The 18821-nt window shown below is 39.7% G+C and overlaps 1 protein-coding gene and 1 long non-coding RNA gene across 2 annotated transcripts; one reads left to right on the top strand and one right to left on the bottom strand.

The window, feature by feature from the left end:
• The first annotated feature begins 10328 nt into the window (after nucleotides 1–10328).
• Nucleotides 10329–12889, top strand: LOC116308819 (uncharacterized). Its single transcript, XM_031719318.2, has 4 exons — nucleotides 10329–10452; nucleotides 10741–11010; nucleotides 11627–11727; nucleotides 12244–12889. The coding sequence occupies exons 1-4, from the start codon at nucleotides 10368–10370 to the stop codon at nucleotides 12499–12501; spliced, it is 714 nt and encodes a 237-aa protein (XP_031575178.2). The 5' UTR covers nucleotides 10329–10367; the 3' UTR covers nucleotides 12502–12889.
• Nucleotides 12890–14124: 1235 nt separating this feature from the next.
• Nucleotides 14125–18801, bottom strand: LOC116308788 (uncharacterized). Its single transcript, XR_004198543.2, has 4 exons — nucleotides 18709–18801; nucleotides 18564–18625; nucleotides 15275–15535; nucleotides 14125–14686 (listed from the first exon to the last, which is right to left on the bottom strand). It is a non-coding gene; the product is annotated as an uncharacterized LOC116308788 (long non-coding RNA).
• Nucleotides 18802–18821: the final 20 nt, after the last annotated feature.

Below are 18821 nucleotides of genomic sequence, written 5' to 3'. Positions count from 1 at the left end.
GCGGTAAGTTAATGGCAGTCGCCTCTGCGGCACTTCACGTAGCTCAGCACGTCGACTTGAAGGAGGTACTAGGTTCCTTTGGAACATCTTGGAAGGACTTCAAGAAGGACAGAGAAGTCGAAAAGGTCTTCCAGGCAGCACTTGCTGAGGTACCTGATCAAGTCGCCTCAAGTACTTAGTCAACTCGTTGTCAAGTCGTTGTCAAGTCACCTCAAGTACTTAGTCAAGTCGTTGTCAAGTCATTGTCAAGTCGTTGTCAAGTCGTTGTCAAGTCCTTCAAGTCCCTTAATATAAGATGAGTGGCACCGAAGAACAACCACCCGTAGAAGATACCAAGATTACCAAGGCTAAATCTCCGGGCAGAGTCGCTGCCGGAAAGAAGCTCGCGGAGATGAACAGGAAGAACAAAGCAAAGAAAGAGGAAAAGGTGGAGGAAAAAGAAGAGGAATCCTTTATTAATCCGGGATACGTCATCGGCGCGTTAGGAGTTGCTATAGCAGCAGGCAGCCTTTACTTACAATGGCGGGCTACGAAGCCAAAAGTAAAGTGGGAGGCCGCAACATATCACGCGCCTGTGGAGGTTAGAAAAAGTAAGATCCCTGAAATGGAGTAATAACCTTCTCGCTTTGTAATATAATGTCGACCGCGTTGTTGAAAACTGTTGAAGAAGCAGCTATCATTACTTCTATTGTTGCGGGTATTGGTTGGGTAGGTAAGAAAGTGCTCAAAGAAGACTTTACTGAAGACCCAAGCAAGAGCTTCGCTAATTTCGCTAAAATGACCGCTGCCGTAGGCGGGGCTATCATGGTAAAGGATTACCTACGGAAGGAAAAGTACCTACCTAATGTATAATGGTTAGCTTAGTCGCAGGTGGAGTCATTGCAGCTTTAGCATTTACAGGGGCTAATTATGGTGGTCAATATTTGGATAGATTAGTTAGAGGTGATCGCAGCGGAAATCTGGCCGCCGAAAGAAAGAGACACGACTTAGCGCTGGAGAAATATCAAAGGGACGTTGCAGCTTGGAATGAAAAAAGACAAGCTTACAGGGATTGGTTGGATAAGAATTACCAAGACAAAATGCAGGCAGACAAGAACTTCGAAAACACAGACTACGCCTTTAAACTTTATGCGCAAGCGCACCCCGCGACATTAACGGGGTTAAGAAAGCCTCAGTTCAAGAATTACTACCAGCCTTCTAAGAAACAAAAAGACAATGAATTGGTCTTTGTAGGAGTCGCAGGGCTGGCCGGAGGCGTGGCTTTGGCGTATCTAATATAATGATCGTCTTTTTGGAAAGCGACAAGAATAACTTTACTACTTATTTGAATCCCCCCATCAAAGCCTGTAAGGTTCGGTTGGTTAGTTGCTCTTTGTACAATTCTTGGTATAATTTAATTAATGGCTTTGTCATCGGAACTTCCGGCACCAAACCAAAAATACCAGATTCCCATTACACCCCCATAACACTGGCTAAGGAGCTAGCAAAGCATGGATATACTCTTACCACAGGATTACCCCATGAAATGAAATTCAAGAAAAATAGTGGAAGCGCCAATCTAAAGGACAGTTCATTGGTAGAACTCCTAGGTCTTACTAGTACCACGATAAATAGCGGCAGTACATATGATGTGAAATGGAAAGTCGCATCCTCTTACGAAGTCTATTGCGATTTGGTTCATAGTTACAACAATGGAGAAAAGTCTTCTCTTATGTCCAAGTTTCTACCCAAAGGTAATCCATTTGACCCAGTAGAATACACTCCCATTTCTTTGAGCTATGACTTATCTAATTTGGTAGAAAGCATAAACATTACCATTAAAGTGGACGGAAAGACGGTGGATTTTAATGGACGTAAGATCAATCTTGTTTTGGAATTCATATAATGGGCCGCGTAGAGGACAAACTTAAAAGGATTTACTATGGGCCGGAAGGCTATTGGAGAGGAGCGTCAGCTATCAAGAAACTCGCGACCGCGGCCAGGGTATCAGACGAAACGGCTAAGAACTGGTTGAAAAAACAAACCCTCTGGCAGGTTTATCTTCCCGTGCCTAAGTACATTCCCAGGCCCAGCTTCACCGTAAATACCCCCAATGAAGTTCATCAGGCGGATTTGCTTTTCTTGCCGCACGACAAAGTGAGAAAGAAGACCTATAGGTACGCTTTGACCGTAGTTGATATCGCAAGCAGATATAAGGACGCCGAACCCATAACCAGCAAGGATTCTGGGGAAGTCGCAGAAGCCCTAGGTAGGATTTATAAGCGCGTCTTGAAATGGCCTAAGCTGCTGCAAGTGGATGCGGGAACAGAGTTTATGGGCGTGGTTACTAAGACCCTGAAAGACCACAGCACTAAGATTAGGAGAGCTAAAGCAGAGTACCACAGGGGTCAGAGCATCGTCGAAAGATTCAATAAGACCTTGGCCGAGCGCCTCTTTGGGTACCAGTATTGGAAAGAGCTGGAAGATCCCTCCAAACGCAACAGGGAATGGACCCAGAGGCTCCCCCAGGTCGTCGCGGCTTTGAACAACGAGGCGGCCAGGGCTACAGGAATAAAACCCAGAGATGCCATAAAAAAGAAACACGTGGAACACAAGTCCTACGTCAGAAGTTCGAGGGCGGTCTTCCCCCATGAAAAGAAATTAGGTAATGTCACGGTTCGATATCTCTATGAGCCGGGTGAATTAGAAGGAGGATCCAAAAGAGCTACGGATCCTAATTGGTCTTTGGAAACTTACCAGATCCGAAGTGCGATAGCTAAGAAGGGTCAGCCCATCTTGTATTATCTTCATGATGGTCCCACGCGTGGGTTCGTCAAAGAAGAACTGCTTATCGTGTGATGTCCGAATGCTATCGTATGCACTCCGTCATCACACATCCATCGCTTACCGTCAAATGCAGACAGTGACACCTTCTCCTGCGTGACGTTATGTATCTGATGACCATAGCTGCGCAGGCTGTTCATCTTATGCCGCTGTTCCTTGCGTGTTCGTAATACGTTGAGGTAGGACTCGTGCGTAATGTCCTTCTTAACCACATACTTTTTTACGCCTTTAGCTTTCTTTTCTACGCCGTCTAACTTTAGCACGCTGTACATCTTTGGTTTCAGACCCACGTATTCCACGATGGGTTTTCCTAACATTTCGTCTTTCATCTTCCCAATTACCTTCTTATTCTTCGCAGAGTAAAGGAAGTGCTCCTTCGGGTAACCGCTGGTGTCGTACTCGTCTATGTCGGGGAGGCAGTCTTTGTAAACGTCTTCCGTTTGCACTTCTAGAATTAGGGAGTCGGTGTCTGTGTACAGGAGGCGACAGCGGTCTCCGTACTTTGGCTTAAGCTTATCGTAGTAGAACTCGTACATAAGCAGCTTCGATAGATCCAGCACCGTAAAGCCTGTGTAAACGGGCTTGTTTAGTAAGAGGTTTGCCTTTTTCATGTGAATCACGTAGAAGTTCAGCATTTCTACGTATCTAACGAAGCCTGGCTGTGACACGTATGCTTCTGCTTCCTCTTTGGTGCTGACTATTTTTACGCTTACGCGCTTGCGGATGTTCTCCATTGTCTTTCCGAACACGCTGTTGTTCATCAGTTTGAAGAGGTTTTTCTCGAAGTCATTTTTCGCTGCGGTACGCTTTTGCGTGTTAAAGTCAATGTAGGGGCGCATCCAGGGTTCCTGCGTGAATTTTAGGACTCTGTGGATCTTCTCTACGCGCATTCCGTGTCGCACGTAGAACTGCAGGTTGCGGTAATGTACCACATACTTCTTCTTATCCATCAGGTTCATAGTTAGTTTCCTGTACGGTTTGTAACCAGGGCACATTTGCTTTTGCAGCGGACTTAGCTGCTTAAATGGTATCTCTATCGCTTCTGGTGCTAAGGGGAACTCATTGTGTTCGTCGTGCAGGCGCTCTGGGTACTCCAGATCCACTTCTAAGACGTAACCCTTGTCTTCCTCCTTTCCTACCTGCATGTAGAAGTCTATCGGCTTCACTGGATCCCATTCGAAGTCTCTCACAGGTAGGTACTGTGACATTGCCCAACCATAAAGGTTATTCGCATCCAGGTAGTAAATGTATGTGGTTGGTTTCTCTGGGTCGTGCTCTACTAAGGGGTTGTTTGCGCGGGCGTAACGTCGGCTGGGTCCGCATACGCCGCCACGAATACCGTCTTCCATAAACCGATACATGTCGTACTCCGTTAGGAGATCCAACTGCGCATTTGTCTTCTTTAACAAAGCACTCCAGCTGAGCCCAGGAGCCGTGTAGAAATTAGCGGGATCCAATCCGTAATATTCCATAGCCATCTTTCTGAAGCTTTGGAAAACATCTGCAAGCAGCACTACGTCAGACCTTAGGTAGATGTCGTGGTAGTCCCCCATGTTCTCACAAGAGTACTTTTCCCACACGTCTAACGCATGCTGGTACTCCTCATCCTTTATACCAGACTCGTTTAGGGTGCTGTAGAAGCGATCTTTGGGTGGTAGGGGTTCTTTGAATCGATCCCAGGAGTCCATGTATTCGTATGGGTAGACTCCTTTCCTTTCCGCGCCGTATTGACTGGAAATGGGAAAGTTGGTGTTATACTTTACGAGGTTTGCTAAGGAGTCCGCCATAAACTGCTGCGAATCTAAGAACTTTAGCTTACCCACAGTTACGGACATGTAGCGCTCTTTGTTGTTGGGTATGCATTTGACGTCGGAGCCGTCTGTTCCTTGTAGTAGCAAATGGGAGTCGTAACCGCGGAGGTTGTGAAAGAACACCGGAATCTCCATGTCTGGATTTACTTTGAAGTTTATATTGCATTTCCAATGAGCCGCTCCTCTGTATTTACCCGTGATGTGGCAGTGATCCCTAACCTTATCCACATAGAAATCCTCAACAAATGCTTTGTGGCAGTGAATGCAGTGCGTGGAGGGCTTTCCCGGCTTCTCACCTTTCTTAGCATACTTCCCGCATTTAAAATGAGCTTCTCCTAGATACTTTCCATCTTCATCCCACGCTTTCTTGGCTCGTCTTCCAAACTGAAGAAGCGTATGTTGACAAATGTGGCATTTTTTTGCCTTGTTAAAAGCCTCCTGGTTCTCTTTGGTAAATTCCATCTTCTTTGGACGTCTTAATTGTTCTCTAATCTCCCCCTCCTCTTCTCGCAATGCTTCTAGAAACTCATTAGCTGCGTTCTTACCTCGGTAAATCACAGGAGGGTTTGCTTTACCGTCTGATCTGACTACTATGTAACCAAAGGAGCAGATCTCGTGTAATCCTACCTTATTCGTGGTGCCACGTTTCTGCTCTTCCTTAGTTATCAACGCTTCGAAGTCTGCATATATCACGTAAGGCACTTGCATCTGCTTTTGATGGTCTGCGTATGAAAGCTCTTTGTTGGTGGGCATCTGGATCCGTTGCGCCACTTCTTCGACTCCGCGGCAGATCTCATCGTGTTTCTTTAGGGTATTTAAGGATGTAAATGACAGCAAGCAGCAGTCACAGAAGTACTTTTTGCCTTTGTGCTTAGTATGTCTGTAGAATAGTCTGCTAATGTGTTTAACCCATGAGTAGTGTCCGCCGTGGTAGAATAAATGTACGCGCTCTCCTTTACTTTTTGACAGAACTAACGGTACTATCGTCTGCTCTCTGACTCCGTAAACGTTAATTGCTAGATCGTTTATTTCCTCAAATATGGGGATGTCTATCAACTGCATGGGAAATTCCACACCGTCCCACTCTAAATCATCTGTGGGATACTTACTTGTCCTACAGGGATCCTTCTCTGCTGGATACAGTGCAGACCTGATTGCCCACATAAAGCATCGATTGTCTTCATTCTTCACGTTTACAATAGCCTTCTTCCTTTCTACCCACGTTGGTAGCGGTACGTAACTCCCCCCTCGTATGGGTACGTACCTGGCTATACTTATCTCTATTCCTTCAACCTCCTCTACTGTCCAACCCGATCCTTCTTTCGTGTAGTTAGACAGCGACTCCATTATTGCTTCTAAGGCTTCACTGAGTGACCTATCCAGATTCGTGGATTCTAATATCACTAACGACTTTGATCGCAACATTGCTGTCGTCATTACCTCGTCTTTTGACAAACTTACTTCTACCATTATGCTCGCTTTCAGGGCTCCTAATTCTTCTATACCTTTTCGGAGAGTCCTTTTAACCTTCCTTTCTGACTGACGCCAAAACTGTCTAACGTCAATCTCACCGTTACCGGGTATTGACACCGTGCTGAAGTTGCTTTGGGATTCCATCTATATAATAGGAAATATTTTATACCTAATACCAAGCACTTTTTAAGTCGTCGTAGTCGTACTCACAGTCCTGACAATGCCAAAACAATTTAACCTTAGTCTCAAACTTCTTACCACATCCACAATCATAACTGCTCATACACTTCGTCTTCATTTTCAAATGCTTTTTCAAATCCGCTTCTTTCTTAAAAGTTCTCTTACATTCTTCGCACTCCATATATAGACTAACATATTTGCGTTGTTGCCCCCAACCACACTTGGAGTGGGGATTGTCCGTAGGTGGATTTTTGACACGGGTCTTGCCCGTGTTGAGATTGCGCTGGAACCCCCATTCCCTATACTACTCACTTTAGCATGCTAATGAGGTCTGCTAATATTCAAATACAAAAACAATAATTAAAAAAGACACGAATTGGAAACACTGCACAACTGTTTGACGTTATAGGGAAATTAGAGCATTTTATATCCATTATTTTATTAACAAAACATGAAAGTTTCAATTCATTCAAATAAATCATTCTACATTTCTTCGACGAATTTCTACAGTTTTTACTTGAAAAGTCTCTCTGTTTAGGGTTTTGTTCCGTTCTGATCACTGATGTATTTGTCTACTTTCAGCAAAAGCTGATTAACATTCTCCATCGTGCTCATAGCTTTTTCGCACATCTTTGCATGTGCGAGGTTAGCCTCTTTCGTTGTGTCTAGCTTCCTCTTCTTCTTAGCAGAAGGTTCGATACTCTCGTCTTCGCTAGGAGATGAATCAGCAAAATTCTGATCCAGCTTTACCTTGAGGGCTTCAGCCCTTCTCTCATCTGGTTGCATTTTTCTTGAATATCTTGTTTGATTTGAAACTAGAAGTTGTTTCTCCGTTCCAATCTCTCCTGACTCGGGGGCATAGGGCTGCTGCATAGCACTTTTTATTATGTTTTGCATGCGTCTGGTCAGAGACTCGTCTGTTTGGGTTAAATACAGGTTAACTATGTGTTGTGGCATGCTTGCTGCTATCTCTCCAATCTTCTGTCGTGCTGTCAAGACAACCTCTTTCCATCCTTTGCTGTTAAGAGTGTCGTAACATTCGAGAACAACACTTTTTTCTTTCTCTCCAATTCCGACCCGACTTTTCTTGGAGGGACCTAAAATTCGTAATAAATAACAAACTAAGTATGGTTGAGGGTTGATATCGAAAGTACCAACACAAAAGTTATATGTTTAGATACTGACCTGGCACGTTTGCTGAACAATTCATTTATTAGAAATTCGAAAGTCGTCAGCTGAGTGTAAATATGAATCCTCTCGCTCCGTACACAGCAAGTGCAATATGCAAATTTTTAGCGCACGCATGATGATTCACGTGCGAATGGCATGAAAAATGCCGTGTTTTATGTTGGAATGCGCATCTTCGCTCAGCAGTTCATGCAGCATGGATGCGCAGCAAGTCCGAGTAGTTCTTTTAAATATAGTCGCCTGGATATTGCTGTTTGTCGCCTTTATTAGGCCACCACCTCAACAAAATCTGTCTCCCTTACAACATCGTCTTTTTGAGAATTTTCACGGGGAAATATTTCGTGGTAGAGATGTGTTTTCTCTTATATCAAGGTAAGCGCACCTCTTCTGGCGGAACACTGGCGAAACTCCTGTGTCGTTTCTCAAACTTGCGAACGATATCCTCCCAACCTTGCAGAACTTAAGATTAGACGGGCAACCCCGTGTACGCCAGAGGAGACTGAAAATAAACGTAGTTAACCAAGTTCTGCTTGTGATGATGTGGTTACGTAAATATTCTCATATAGACACTTTAGCACTGTGGTTTGATATAGACCCTACGTCCGTTATCCGCATTATTTACAGGACGTTACCAGTAATGTGGAGATATTTTCAAAATCAAATCACCTGGCCGAACCTCGCGGAGTGGAGAAATCTAATGGGCAGCTGGCCAGAGTTACCAAATGCCGTCGGTGCTATAGATGCAACCCCGCATGAGATTTATTGCCCTCTGGCGGAGCCTCAGCGACCATTTTACAGTGGCCATAGGCACTATCACTGCCTAAATACTCAATTGGTAATGGATAATGAGGGCCATATTCGGTTTCTTCAGGCTGGCTTCTTGGGTAGCACACATGATGCGACTGCTTATAGGTTAATGCAGCCTATAGGGCCCGGTTTAGTCCTAGATTTACCGCCAGGTGTTAAACTGTTGGGCGACAAAGGTTATCCTGATGGAGGAGCTCTACTAACACCTGTTCGTGCAGGTCAGATGCCTCTGTTAAACCAAAGAGGGAGGAGACGTGCCAGAAAGTTCAACCGAGCTCTATCGAAAAGAAGAGTCAAAATAGAGCATGTGTTTAAAGAGATAAAAACTTTTAAAGCGGTATCTCAGATATGGAGACACCCACGTTGGTTGCTGCCTATCTGTGTTGAATTAACAACATTTTTGGCTGAAAGACGCATACGGTTGTTCCAAAGACTGCACTGAGAACTGCCCATATCCTCTGCACGGTAAAAGTGAAACAAAAGTGTTGATGATAGTGAAAGGAAACTTGAATCGTTGCAGCAAACTTTGGTCTACTCAACAACCACGTAGTTTAAAACGGGTTGACTTTAATTTGCTTAGTAAATGTTTGAAGGACAAACAACGCCTGTTATGTTTCTATTGTACTGAGCTGAAGTTCAGCACAGAGATTGTGTTCATTTGAAAATATCTAAAGAGATTATTTAACAAATCGATAATTAAAACACTTATTTGGTTAGCATACATTTATATAATGTTTGGGGTTTGGAATGGTTAAGTTTTGTGGGAGTATTTGCAAGGCTATATTTAGTTCGAAAACAGCTCATTTGAATATTAGCAAAATTCATTAGCATGTAAAAGTGCGATATACGAATTCGCTCTATTGCAAAGATTATCGCACATATAAGTAATATATACAGTATGAGTGGCCGTATTGTATCAGATATATATCTGATACAACACGGACACGAATACTGTATTTGACTTATCGAACGTCTAGGTTAGTTTCTTTGTGTTTCACTAAAATTTTCAACGTTAAAGTGAATATGGCCAAGAAAATCCAACTTAAAGTTTATGCAAATGAACACAGTTTTGTATCAGATTTACAACACTCTTCACGGTCGTGATTTCTGTTGTGTTTTCCTCATGAATTATTCATGAGTTTGATAAATATATTAATTTCCTACAGGGACCTTCAAAATGGAAATATATTTTTATATATTCGATTGTCAATATGGTAAAGCTGATTCACAAAAATGTGCATCATCGCAAACTGCATGGTGACAAGGCGGAGTTACAGTCGAACTTCAACTTAAGGTAAGTCTCGTTCAACTTTTTTAAATTTTACAAAAATTTGATTTGAAAATCAGAAAGATCGCGAACGAACTATGGTAAGTTTGGCTATTGAGAGTTTTTGGAAAAATAATGACCAATTGAGGGTGCCAATGGGGTTAGTAGTTAACTGGCACCCTCCTCATCACCCTCATCAATGAGGCAAATTGTTACCATAGTGAATTCGAAATATTTAATTTTCCACGTTGGTCACGCCATCTATTTAATTAACTTTATCAGTACATAGAATTCTAAATTACTAGCCTAAAGCACTCACCTTTGAGTGTATTTGAAAAAAAAAATTTTTCTCATAGCATACTGCTGTTATATTCATAGAAAGAGTATTGGTAATGGTAAGCGGAAACTGAAACTGTTAAAGGCATAAAAAATGTTTTTCAGTAGGATAAATCAGTTATTTTTCAGTAGGATATTTACTGAAATAATGCAAGAAATGGTCTGATAATATAAACCAGAACGCTCATCAAATATTTGAGTTGCTTGAGAATGACGACAAACCGTTTTCATGCAAAGTAATATAAAAAGCTCTTGAATATGGAATGGATAAAATTATGATAGTTGAAATATAGCAAATATCGGCAAGTTGATCCCCTCCGGTGAGCATCATTAATTAATTGTTCTATTTTATATCTATTTTTCTCGTTTTCTTTGTTCGTAATAATAAAAGCAAAGAAAACAAGAAAAAACTCGTAACGAAAACTTCCGCTTTCACCATTCGTTCAAATAAGCAAACTCGATGAACAGGCGACCAGTGTGTGATGGCAATGGCAATGAGTTCTCTATCTGTTGTGGCTTTCGTTTTCTTTTTAGGAAACTTTATGTTTCCTCTAGATTCAGTCCAAGGTTTGAACCATTTCTTTAGTATTACCATGTATTTTAATGTTAAGCTACTATTTTATTTATTTATTTTTTGCGATTCATTTTCAGTCTAATACTTAAACGAGTTAGGCTTTGTGCGGGAGAAAAACCCTCGAATTACGAACGGAGAGATCCACAAACTCGACTCACAAATTCATAATAGCTCGAACGCGCAAGAAAAATCATATGGTTTCGCTCATTCTCAAATTTTAGCGTTCTTTTAAGGGCTGAATCAACCTTTTTTCTCATTCCCAATTTTGCTTTCATTCTAAGCTACTCCATTCAAGCACCTTGGTTGTTACAAGGACTCTTGGAAAGCAAGAGCGCTTCCTGATTTCCTAGGAAAGTTTCCCAAACACCTGGCAACGAAGAAGTGTGCCGCTCTTGCAAAGAAGGGAGGTTATACAACCTTTGCTGTCCAAAGTGGCGGATTTTGCTTCTCTGGTATTTCTGCTGACCACACGTACAGCATGTATGGACGAGCGAACAACTGCCAGGGCGGAGTTGGAGGAAGATGGGCCAATGACGTCTACCAGTTTCCTCGTAAGTTTGGAAAATTGTTCTTATATTATGGAAATGAACATTTCTTATCATTTAATGTCCCCAATATATTTGTTAAGTATTATTCAATTAGTTAATTTGAAATAAATATAAACATTTATCTTTGTCTATACACTCGTTCAATAGTTATCTTAGCGATAGTAAACTCATGTCTGGTTGATTTGGCATTACATGCGAGTAGAGTTTTTATTTTAGTAATTTGTAAAACCTAACAAAATTCTGAGTAATTTTTAATTTTATTTGTGAGTTAATTGTGCTCTGGTTTTACCAACCTAGAGGTGGTTTCTGAGTCACCATTAGAGAGTTTAAAATTCTCATTTACGGCAAACTTGAAAAGTCAGTTGACCATTAAAAAATTCTTTAAAATTAGTGAAAAGGAATCGCAAAAATCTCCAAGTAGTCGATAAACAAAAGAATACTTGCCTTTGTCAAGAAGGTTTGAAAAATGTAAAGTGAAATGTAGGGAAACGATGAAAACGTGGTCACGTTTGCCGTTTGCGGGAAGGAAAAACGGGAATCTTAATCTGCCTATTATTAAGAAGGGTCCGCAGCCGACTAGTGATAAGAATTAAATGATGACGCTATTTTCTCTCGTTAGTTTACATTCTCCTTAAGAAGCTGAGAGACAATTATACGAACCTGCGGACTAAAACCAACTTGCAAGACAGAAAACTTGGAAATCTGCGACAACAATATCAGGTATTTTTATAATTAAAAGATGAAATATCACAAAAAATTAGTCTGGCTCAAAACCATTTTTTTTCAGTTCCTGTTTTCGCCTTAGTTGGTGTTTAATGAGCTTTTGTAAAAGAAGAAATATTCTATAGAAAAAAGGGCGATGAAATGCAAAACCTAAAAAGAAATATTAAGGACTGAAAGCGAGAATTCCAGAACATAGGACAAATATGTCAAGATATTATATTAGTAGAAAAAAGAAAATTTTAAAAGCTGAAGACGAAGAAAGAACAAGAATGAACACGATTAAACAGGATTTTGTTGAATATTTATTAGCTGGGTGCGGTCGTCAACAACTGACGCCAGATGTTTACGCCGATCATGTACAAAGAACACTTATTTCTTACAGTGCGCATACTCATCTTCGATCATGTAATAACAGAAAATAACGTATTTAAACCAGCGATTATATTAGGCCCTTAAAGATGATTTCAGTAAAGTTTCAGCTGATTGTTACAAGATAATTTCGTTTTTCCTTAGTCACTTTCAAGCAGGGAACGGTCATTACATCATCGCCTTTCTGCCTTAAACAAACGAGTGAGCCGTGCCCGTGTCGTTTGCTACAACAGAGCAACCAGTTGGCAGCCCTATTCGAACGCCCGAATCAAATACCTTGACAGACACCAAGTCACTTGTCCTTATGGCCAGTTCGTGGCAAGTTTCTATCTCACAAGAACAGCTGACAGGGACAACGCCCCTGTTCGGTATATCTACCGATGCTGCAAGTTTGTTCTCTGATGAACTATCAGAGTTTCAAGTTTCAATTGATTAAGCATTTGAGATGCATACTATGGCTAAAATTGTATTAAACTAAAAAAGTGAAAAGAAAAGCCATTCTGGGAAACTACTTGTTTGAACTTAAAATAAGGTGAAAGAATAATAAATACTAACTTTGGTGTTGGTTTGTTCAGCGTTTTTTTTCCTTTAGTGAATCAAAATAAATTGATCAGTAGTTGAAATGCAAAACTTAAGTCGTCGATGAACTAAATTCCTCGTCCTTTTAAAGGGATGGTTTGTAACACAGTGGCATTGTTCCTTTTTCTTAAGTGGCAGTTTAAATACCGGTTTGCAAAGGGAAAAACCTGTAATTGTAGGAAAAACTTTAAATAAAAAATTTAATTTGGAATTCAAGAGGAATTCAATTTACTAAACTGTTTTTTACTCCGTTCATATGGTTAAAGGTGCAGTGAGTAAGTCGTTTTCGATTTTCAGTCCTTGTGAAAGTAAAAGTAAAGAATATTTTGTTTTTATCTCAAAACTGACTAAATTACACAGGAAACTCCTGCAAAGAGTCCAAAGAATAATCTGAACACTGAGAGAGGGAATGTGCTTTCCAACAGAGTGCCGCCTCCTAGTCTGGAAAAAGGAATGCGCTATAACCTTGTTGACAACTGTGTTTGGCAATTTAACTAAATTTTTATTCTGTAAAGTAAAAGAATTACATCGCATTTCGCTCGAAAAATATTTAACTTATGCGCATAAGTTTAATGTCACGACTTTCTTAAGAAAAATTAAATTGTATTAAAATATATATATATCGGCTATGTTACTGTATATAAGATACTGTCATGACATTCGGTGAACGAGGTCAGTAAAGAATTAATTAAGATCTGGAGGATCGTTATTTCAATGACACATGTGTAGCCAAGGTTTCTGTTCCGAGAAACAAAATTAAAGAATGGAAAGAAACGTATAGATAAAGGGAAGAAAGAAAAAATGGATGGAAGGGATTGAAGGTAGGAAGGAAGAGATGGACTGAGGATCGCAGGAAGGAAGCAAGCAAGCCTGAAGGAAGGAAGGAAGGAAGGAAGGAAGGAAGGAAGGAAGAAAGAAAGGAAGAAAGAAAGGAAGAAAGAAAGAAAGAAAGAAAGAAAGAAAGAAAAAAGAAAGAAAGAAAGAAAGAAAGAAAGAAAGAAAGAAAGAAAGAAAGAAAGAAAGAAAGAAAGAAAGAAAGAAAGAAAGAAAGAATATCCCAATTCTATGCCAAACTGTTTGCAATTTCAATCATAAATTTAGAATGGTACGTCTAATTTACTATTTACTATAATCCAAGACCGCCCCTTTTCCGTTCGTGAGTCCAGAGCCGAGAAAAGGGAAGCCAAAAACAAGGTCATGGTCAAACCTTGACTGTGCCAAAGTTATTGATGTTGCAGGTAACCAAGCAACCAGTAACTTTCCCCCTCGCTATCGTGGAGAGAAAAAGTGACCGTTCACTCGTGTCACTGTAATACATGGCCGGCGCTAACCTTAGAACCGAAAGACCGAACTAAAACCCTAGGCGCAGTTTAAGTTTGTGTGTGAGTAAAAAAAAAAAACCAAAACCGGACAGCATTGCATAAAAAACAAATAACAAATCCTCCATTTTAAATCAAGCAAGACGCATTTTATTAGATTTGTTGATCCAGGTCATCTCCAGCTCGTCTCCAGTGATGTCCAGCGTTGCCAATTGGAAAAACTAACCCTAGATTTGGCCAATTGACCCTGGCAAATGCCAGTCAAAAACACTAAACCCACCTACATTTAAACGTGGTAGCTTCTCCTATACATCTGTTAGTGCTTTGCATGCTCAAAGCTCCTCTAATCCTAGACCTAAGCTAGTGTTATTTTGACTTGCAATAGACGCAGAACCAAATTGTAAATGATATATTTTAGAAATGCTCATTGCAGGTCAATTATTTCTTATTGTTCCATATTCGATTTAGGAACAACCAAACAACCCCTTAATATTAAACAAGACATTGATAACTCGAGCAAGTAAAGCGTGAAAGATAAATTCAAACCAAAAGCGGTGCCAACAATGAAATGGTTTTTGGGAAACAATTTTTAGAACTTGCTCAAGGATCGTGTGTTAATATGAATTACTCTGTTCAGTAGTTGACCAGACCAAGCTACACTTTCATGGATCTTGCTTGAGGCCATGTACCTGGAAATGAGAGAGAAAACGTGTTTATGTTACGGTGGTTCAAATACTGGAGATAAAAACTTCGGTTATCTGTTCACTACCGCAAGTACAACAGTGCCACAGCTCAACGGGTTCGAACTGAAGCCCTGATAGAGCTAAGGGCCTCTTACAGCCGCAATATAGTCCATGTATGATAGGACAAGTTTCCTTAAGCAGTAAAAAATCAGAAATAATAATCGTTCTTAGAACGATGTTATCAAAACATTTAGTACTACTTTCTGCCTATGATTAACAACGAATTTTTCACCCTAAAAGAATATTTCAGTAACCTGAACAATTTATTTTCGAGAACTACAAGAGTATAACGCTTCTGATATATTATACCTAGACAGAAGTTCATAACTACACAATTCAAGTCAAGTGGCATGAACTTTAACAGGTTTGTAAACGACTTTGCGTTGCAATTCCATACATATTTAGAGATGAACGTTAAAAATCTTTAGGTAAAATTATAACATATATTCCTCCTAGAATTTTAGTTTTTGAGCTTACTATTCACTAAATGTTCGTAAATGTTCTCAACTGGAAGGTTTTTACTCGCAAACTTACCTTTTTTCACCCAACTTTTCTATCTGAGCTCGTTCTGTGAATAGAATGAATGCAAAGGCAAGCGAAGGTTATCAAAACTACCTTGATCACCTCATATTTTTCTGTCAATCATCCCATTTCCTCCAATTATAATGGTACCATGTATGGTGCACGTGGAATACTGTATTTTGATTGGTTTAGAATGTAGCTATAAGTGAGAAGTCATGCTGGAATGCAATCTTGTCTTGTAACTCCTTGCAGCTGAAAGTTTCACGACATTTCCTGTGTTGACGAAATGTTATCAGCTGATTTACAAGTTTTCAAAAGAATTCTTTCTGGTTCACAGCACATAATGCTCACTGTTTTAACAACCTTTAAGCAGATAATGAGATGCAATAACTTTTATCAGCTGATTGAGAAACAGCAATATAAGTTGATCCAAAAAAATAATATCTTCCCAGTTCAGTTTTTTCAAGCGTTTCACGGTAGCTATATGTAGGGAAGTTTCCAAAGCTGGTTAGTTCGACGAAGGCCTAATCGCCAAATAGAGAATCCAACCAAGAAAACTATAAACAAGTTCGGCCAAAGAAAGACAGAGAAAAAAGTGAAAGATATAAAGGTGAAGAGAAAATATATACCATATGACAAACTTTTTTATCTCGTCCTTTTAAATGATAGAAAAAAGTTAATTCGTTTCTACTTTTGCAGTCTTCGCAACGATAGTGTCTCAGTTGCACCGTGTAAAAACTCTTGCACCTTGTGTCGCAACACGGTTGCGAGTTCACGACTTCGTGTATACACCTAATTCAAAAACGTTGTCATCGCCAAAGGCGATAGGCAATAGGCGAAAAGCGATAGGATATATGTCATTCCAAGATCCAAGACTAGCTGGAAGGACTTGTGTTTCTGCTTCTTACCCTCGTCAAGAGTATGGACCTTAGTGCTGAGACTGATTCGATGTTCTTTGTATTCAACGAAACCATTTCCATGTCGGATTGACCTATCGCCTATCGCCTTTGGCGATGACGTTTTTTTTCAATTAGGCCGTGTTTGGATATGGATACGCGCCACAACTTTAAAGTTTAGATCGCAAACTGGATGTCGATCAGTTAAATTCGAACGAATATAATAATGGACGAATATTGTTTAGGTTTTGGTTAGTAAACGTCCAGTTGTACCCAATTCGTTGGGGGAGTGGAAGGTGTGAGTAATGGCTTATACAAGTGGCTTACAGTCTGATAAATTTGATGCTCGTATATAACGTTGACTTTTTTTACGACAAAACTAAAACAGATCACACCATTGATACCTATTTCAGTTGCTCTTTAAGAATTTGGTAGATTTAGCTTAAAATTCCAAAATTGTGGAAAATCCGAATCTGGATCTAATCATTTGGATTGGACTCTTTTTAGGTGGAGTGTCGGATCGAGACATAAAATACTTTAGTATTTTAACTTAAAATCAATGCAAAAAATGTAATATTACTTTAAGAACTCCATTGGTGCAGTTATTTTTAGAAATTAATGAAAAACAACTTTTTTGAGAGGAAAGCAGTTAAGAGAATCTGTAAATTAATTTTACTTATTTTGCTATTCATCTTTATCAAGAAATAGATCAAAAAGACGATCGAAACCCCCTCACTTGTAGGCACACCAGATTCACATGCTGAAATAGAAAAAGAGAGCAGTTGTGCAGTTACCATAAATATCGTAAAGGGTAAAACGTAAGCTTTTTTCTCCAAAACGGATGGTTATTCTGTACGGTATCACCGCGTATCAATGCTATTCAAGTGGAAATAGAAAAGGCGAGTAATATTTTATGTGTATGTTCAATACATATGTATATATATGATGTATGTGTTTATCATAGACTATTCAATTTATGTAAGGACTGCCTGTGGCGCAACAAAGGTCAATATACCACAGGGAGTAAAACCCCTCAGTTATATACAATTGTTCTGATTCGGCTGAGAAAGCAGTTCATCTTGTGAGTTAAAAAATGATTTGAGTACGTCTGTAGACTGGCCTATTTATACATTCTCAAATAAATGCATCAATGGTTTTGGCTTGCAACAAGTTCACATCCAGTGAAAGGTCCTTTGAAGTTTATAATCATCCGGCGAAACTATATTCGTCCATTATGTTTTGTTTTCAGTAATGATGAAAAGGTAAATTATACACCGTGAAAAGATGAAAAAACTTACTGACGTTTCGGACGCTAGTCCTTCGTCGGAGTCCTTTGACTTTGTTTCATTAGAAACACCGACGCAGCTCACACTAGTTTTTAGCTAGTTATATCTTTTTATGTTTTGTTTTGTTTTTTAATCTATTTTATTTAATATCTTTAACTTTTCGATAATGAAAAAAGAAAAACGAAGAAATGAAATTTAAAGATTTCCTTTCGTTTTCTTTTTAGACAAAAAGAAATTTAATGTAGGAATATGATTCAGTAGCAGCTTCAAAAGTCCTTTTACTGGATGTGAACTCCATTAGACCATGATTATTTCACATCCAGTGAAAGGACCTTTTTCAAAATCGAAATGTTATGTAATGTTTTTTGTCAAGGAAAATTAAAAATACACAACACATGAATAAAAGAGATAAAAATAAACTTAATGGACAAATAAGGTTTTTTTGTTTTCCTCGCAAAAGGCGGTCCAGTCGTAGTACGCAATTCCTTGGGGAATGGAAAGGTGTGGGCAATGGGAGAATTATGCAAAATAGGTCATTTTCGACCATTTTTTGATAAAAAGTATGATGGACAAGGGAATATGAACTAAGAGAAGGAATCCCTGCGCCCCATCATGAGCACTCTTTCGTGCAATTCTAATTATGCTATTTTTAGAATCATTTATTTTGTCGTTTGTCTTTCTGCACGCCCAGACAGCGTAAGGTTCGCGCAGTAGTGCGCGTGCAGGGAAAAAAAAAAAAAAAAAAAAAAAAAAACTACGGCAAATGTGATCATAAAAATAGCATCACACAGTGCCTATGATGATTACAAGCATGAATACTAGAGATTCCTTGTCTTAGTTCATTTTCTCTCGGCATGGACTATAGTCCATGAATTTGTTCGATTTCGGCCTGCTGCCGCCCATATAGGCCGGCCATTTAGTCATTCCTATTGCTTGATTTATCATTATCTGCTCCAAATGGTGGTCAAACACTGACCACCATGTGCTTTCAACCATTTATTCAGCTCATTAACATTCTCCACTAGACAGGAAATTAAGTGTAGTGAAACCCAGCATTATGAAAATAGTAAGTGACCGATAGCCGGCCATTTAATCATTCCTAAACCATACCATACCTACCTGATACGGCGCTTCAGCATTCGTGTCTGGGAGATGGTCGACTCCGGTTTTTTTATTCATAACTAAAGAAAAAAATAGAATAACTAACCACGGTAGGACTTATGCTTGCGATAAACGTCTTCTTTTGGATCGTAATTTTCCATACCCTAGCTATATCATCCCTTGACAGAAGGCATTTTTTTGCAAAGATTGGCGTAAAGCGCATGAGAACTTTTCGTAGTCTCAGCTACGTAGTTTCGTAGAATCAGTTTCAGTTTC

Source organism: Actinia tenebrosa, unplaced genomic scaffold, assembly GCF_029948245.1.
Source record: "Actinia tenebrosa isolate PJP-AT-01 unplaced genomic scaffold, QUT_ActTen_1.0 PGA_scaffold6__47_contigs__length_16458017, whole genome shotgun sequence".
NCBI lineage: Eukaryota > Metazoa > Cnidaria > Anthozoa > Actiniaria > Actiniidae > Actinia > Actinia tenebrosa.
Note: the sequence above shows the minus strand (reverse complement) of the source record. Positions and strands in the feature narration are given on the sequence as shown.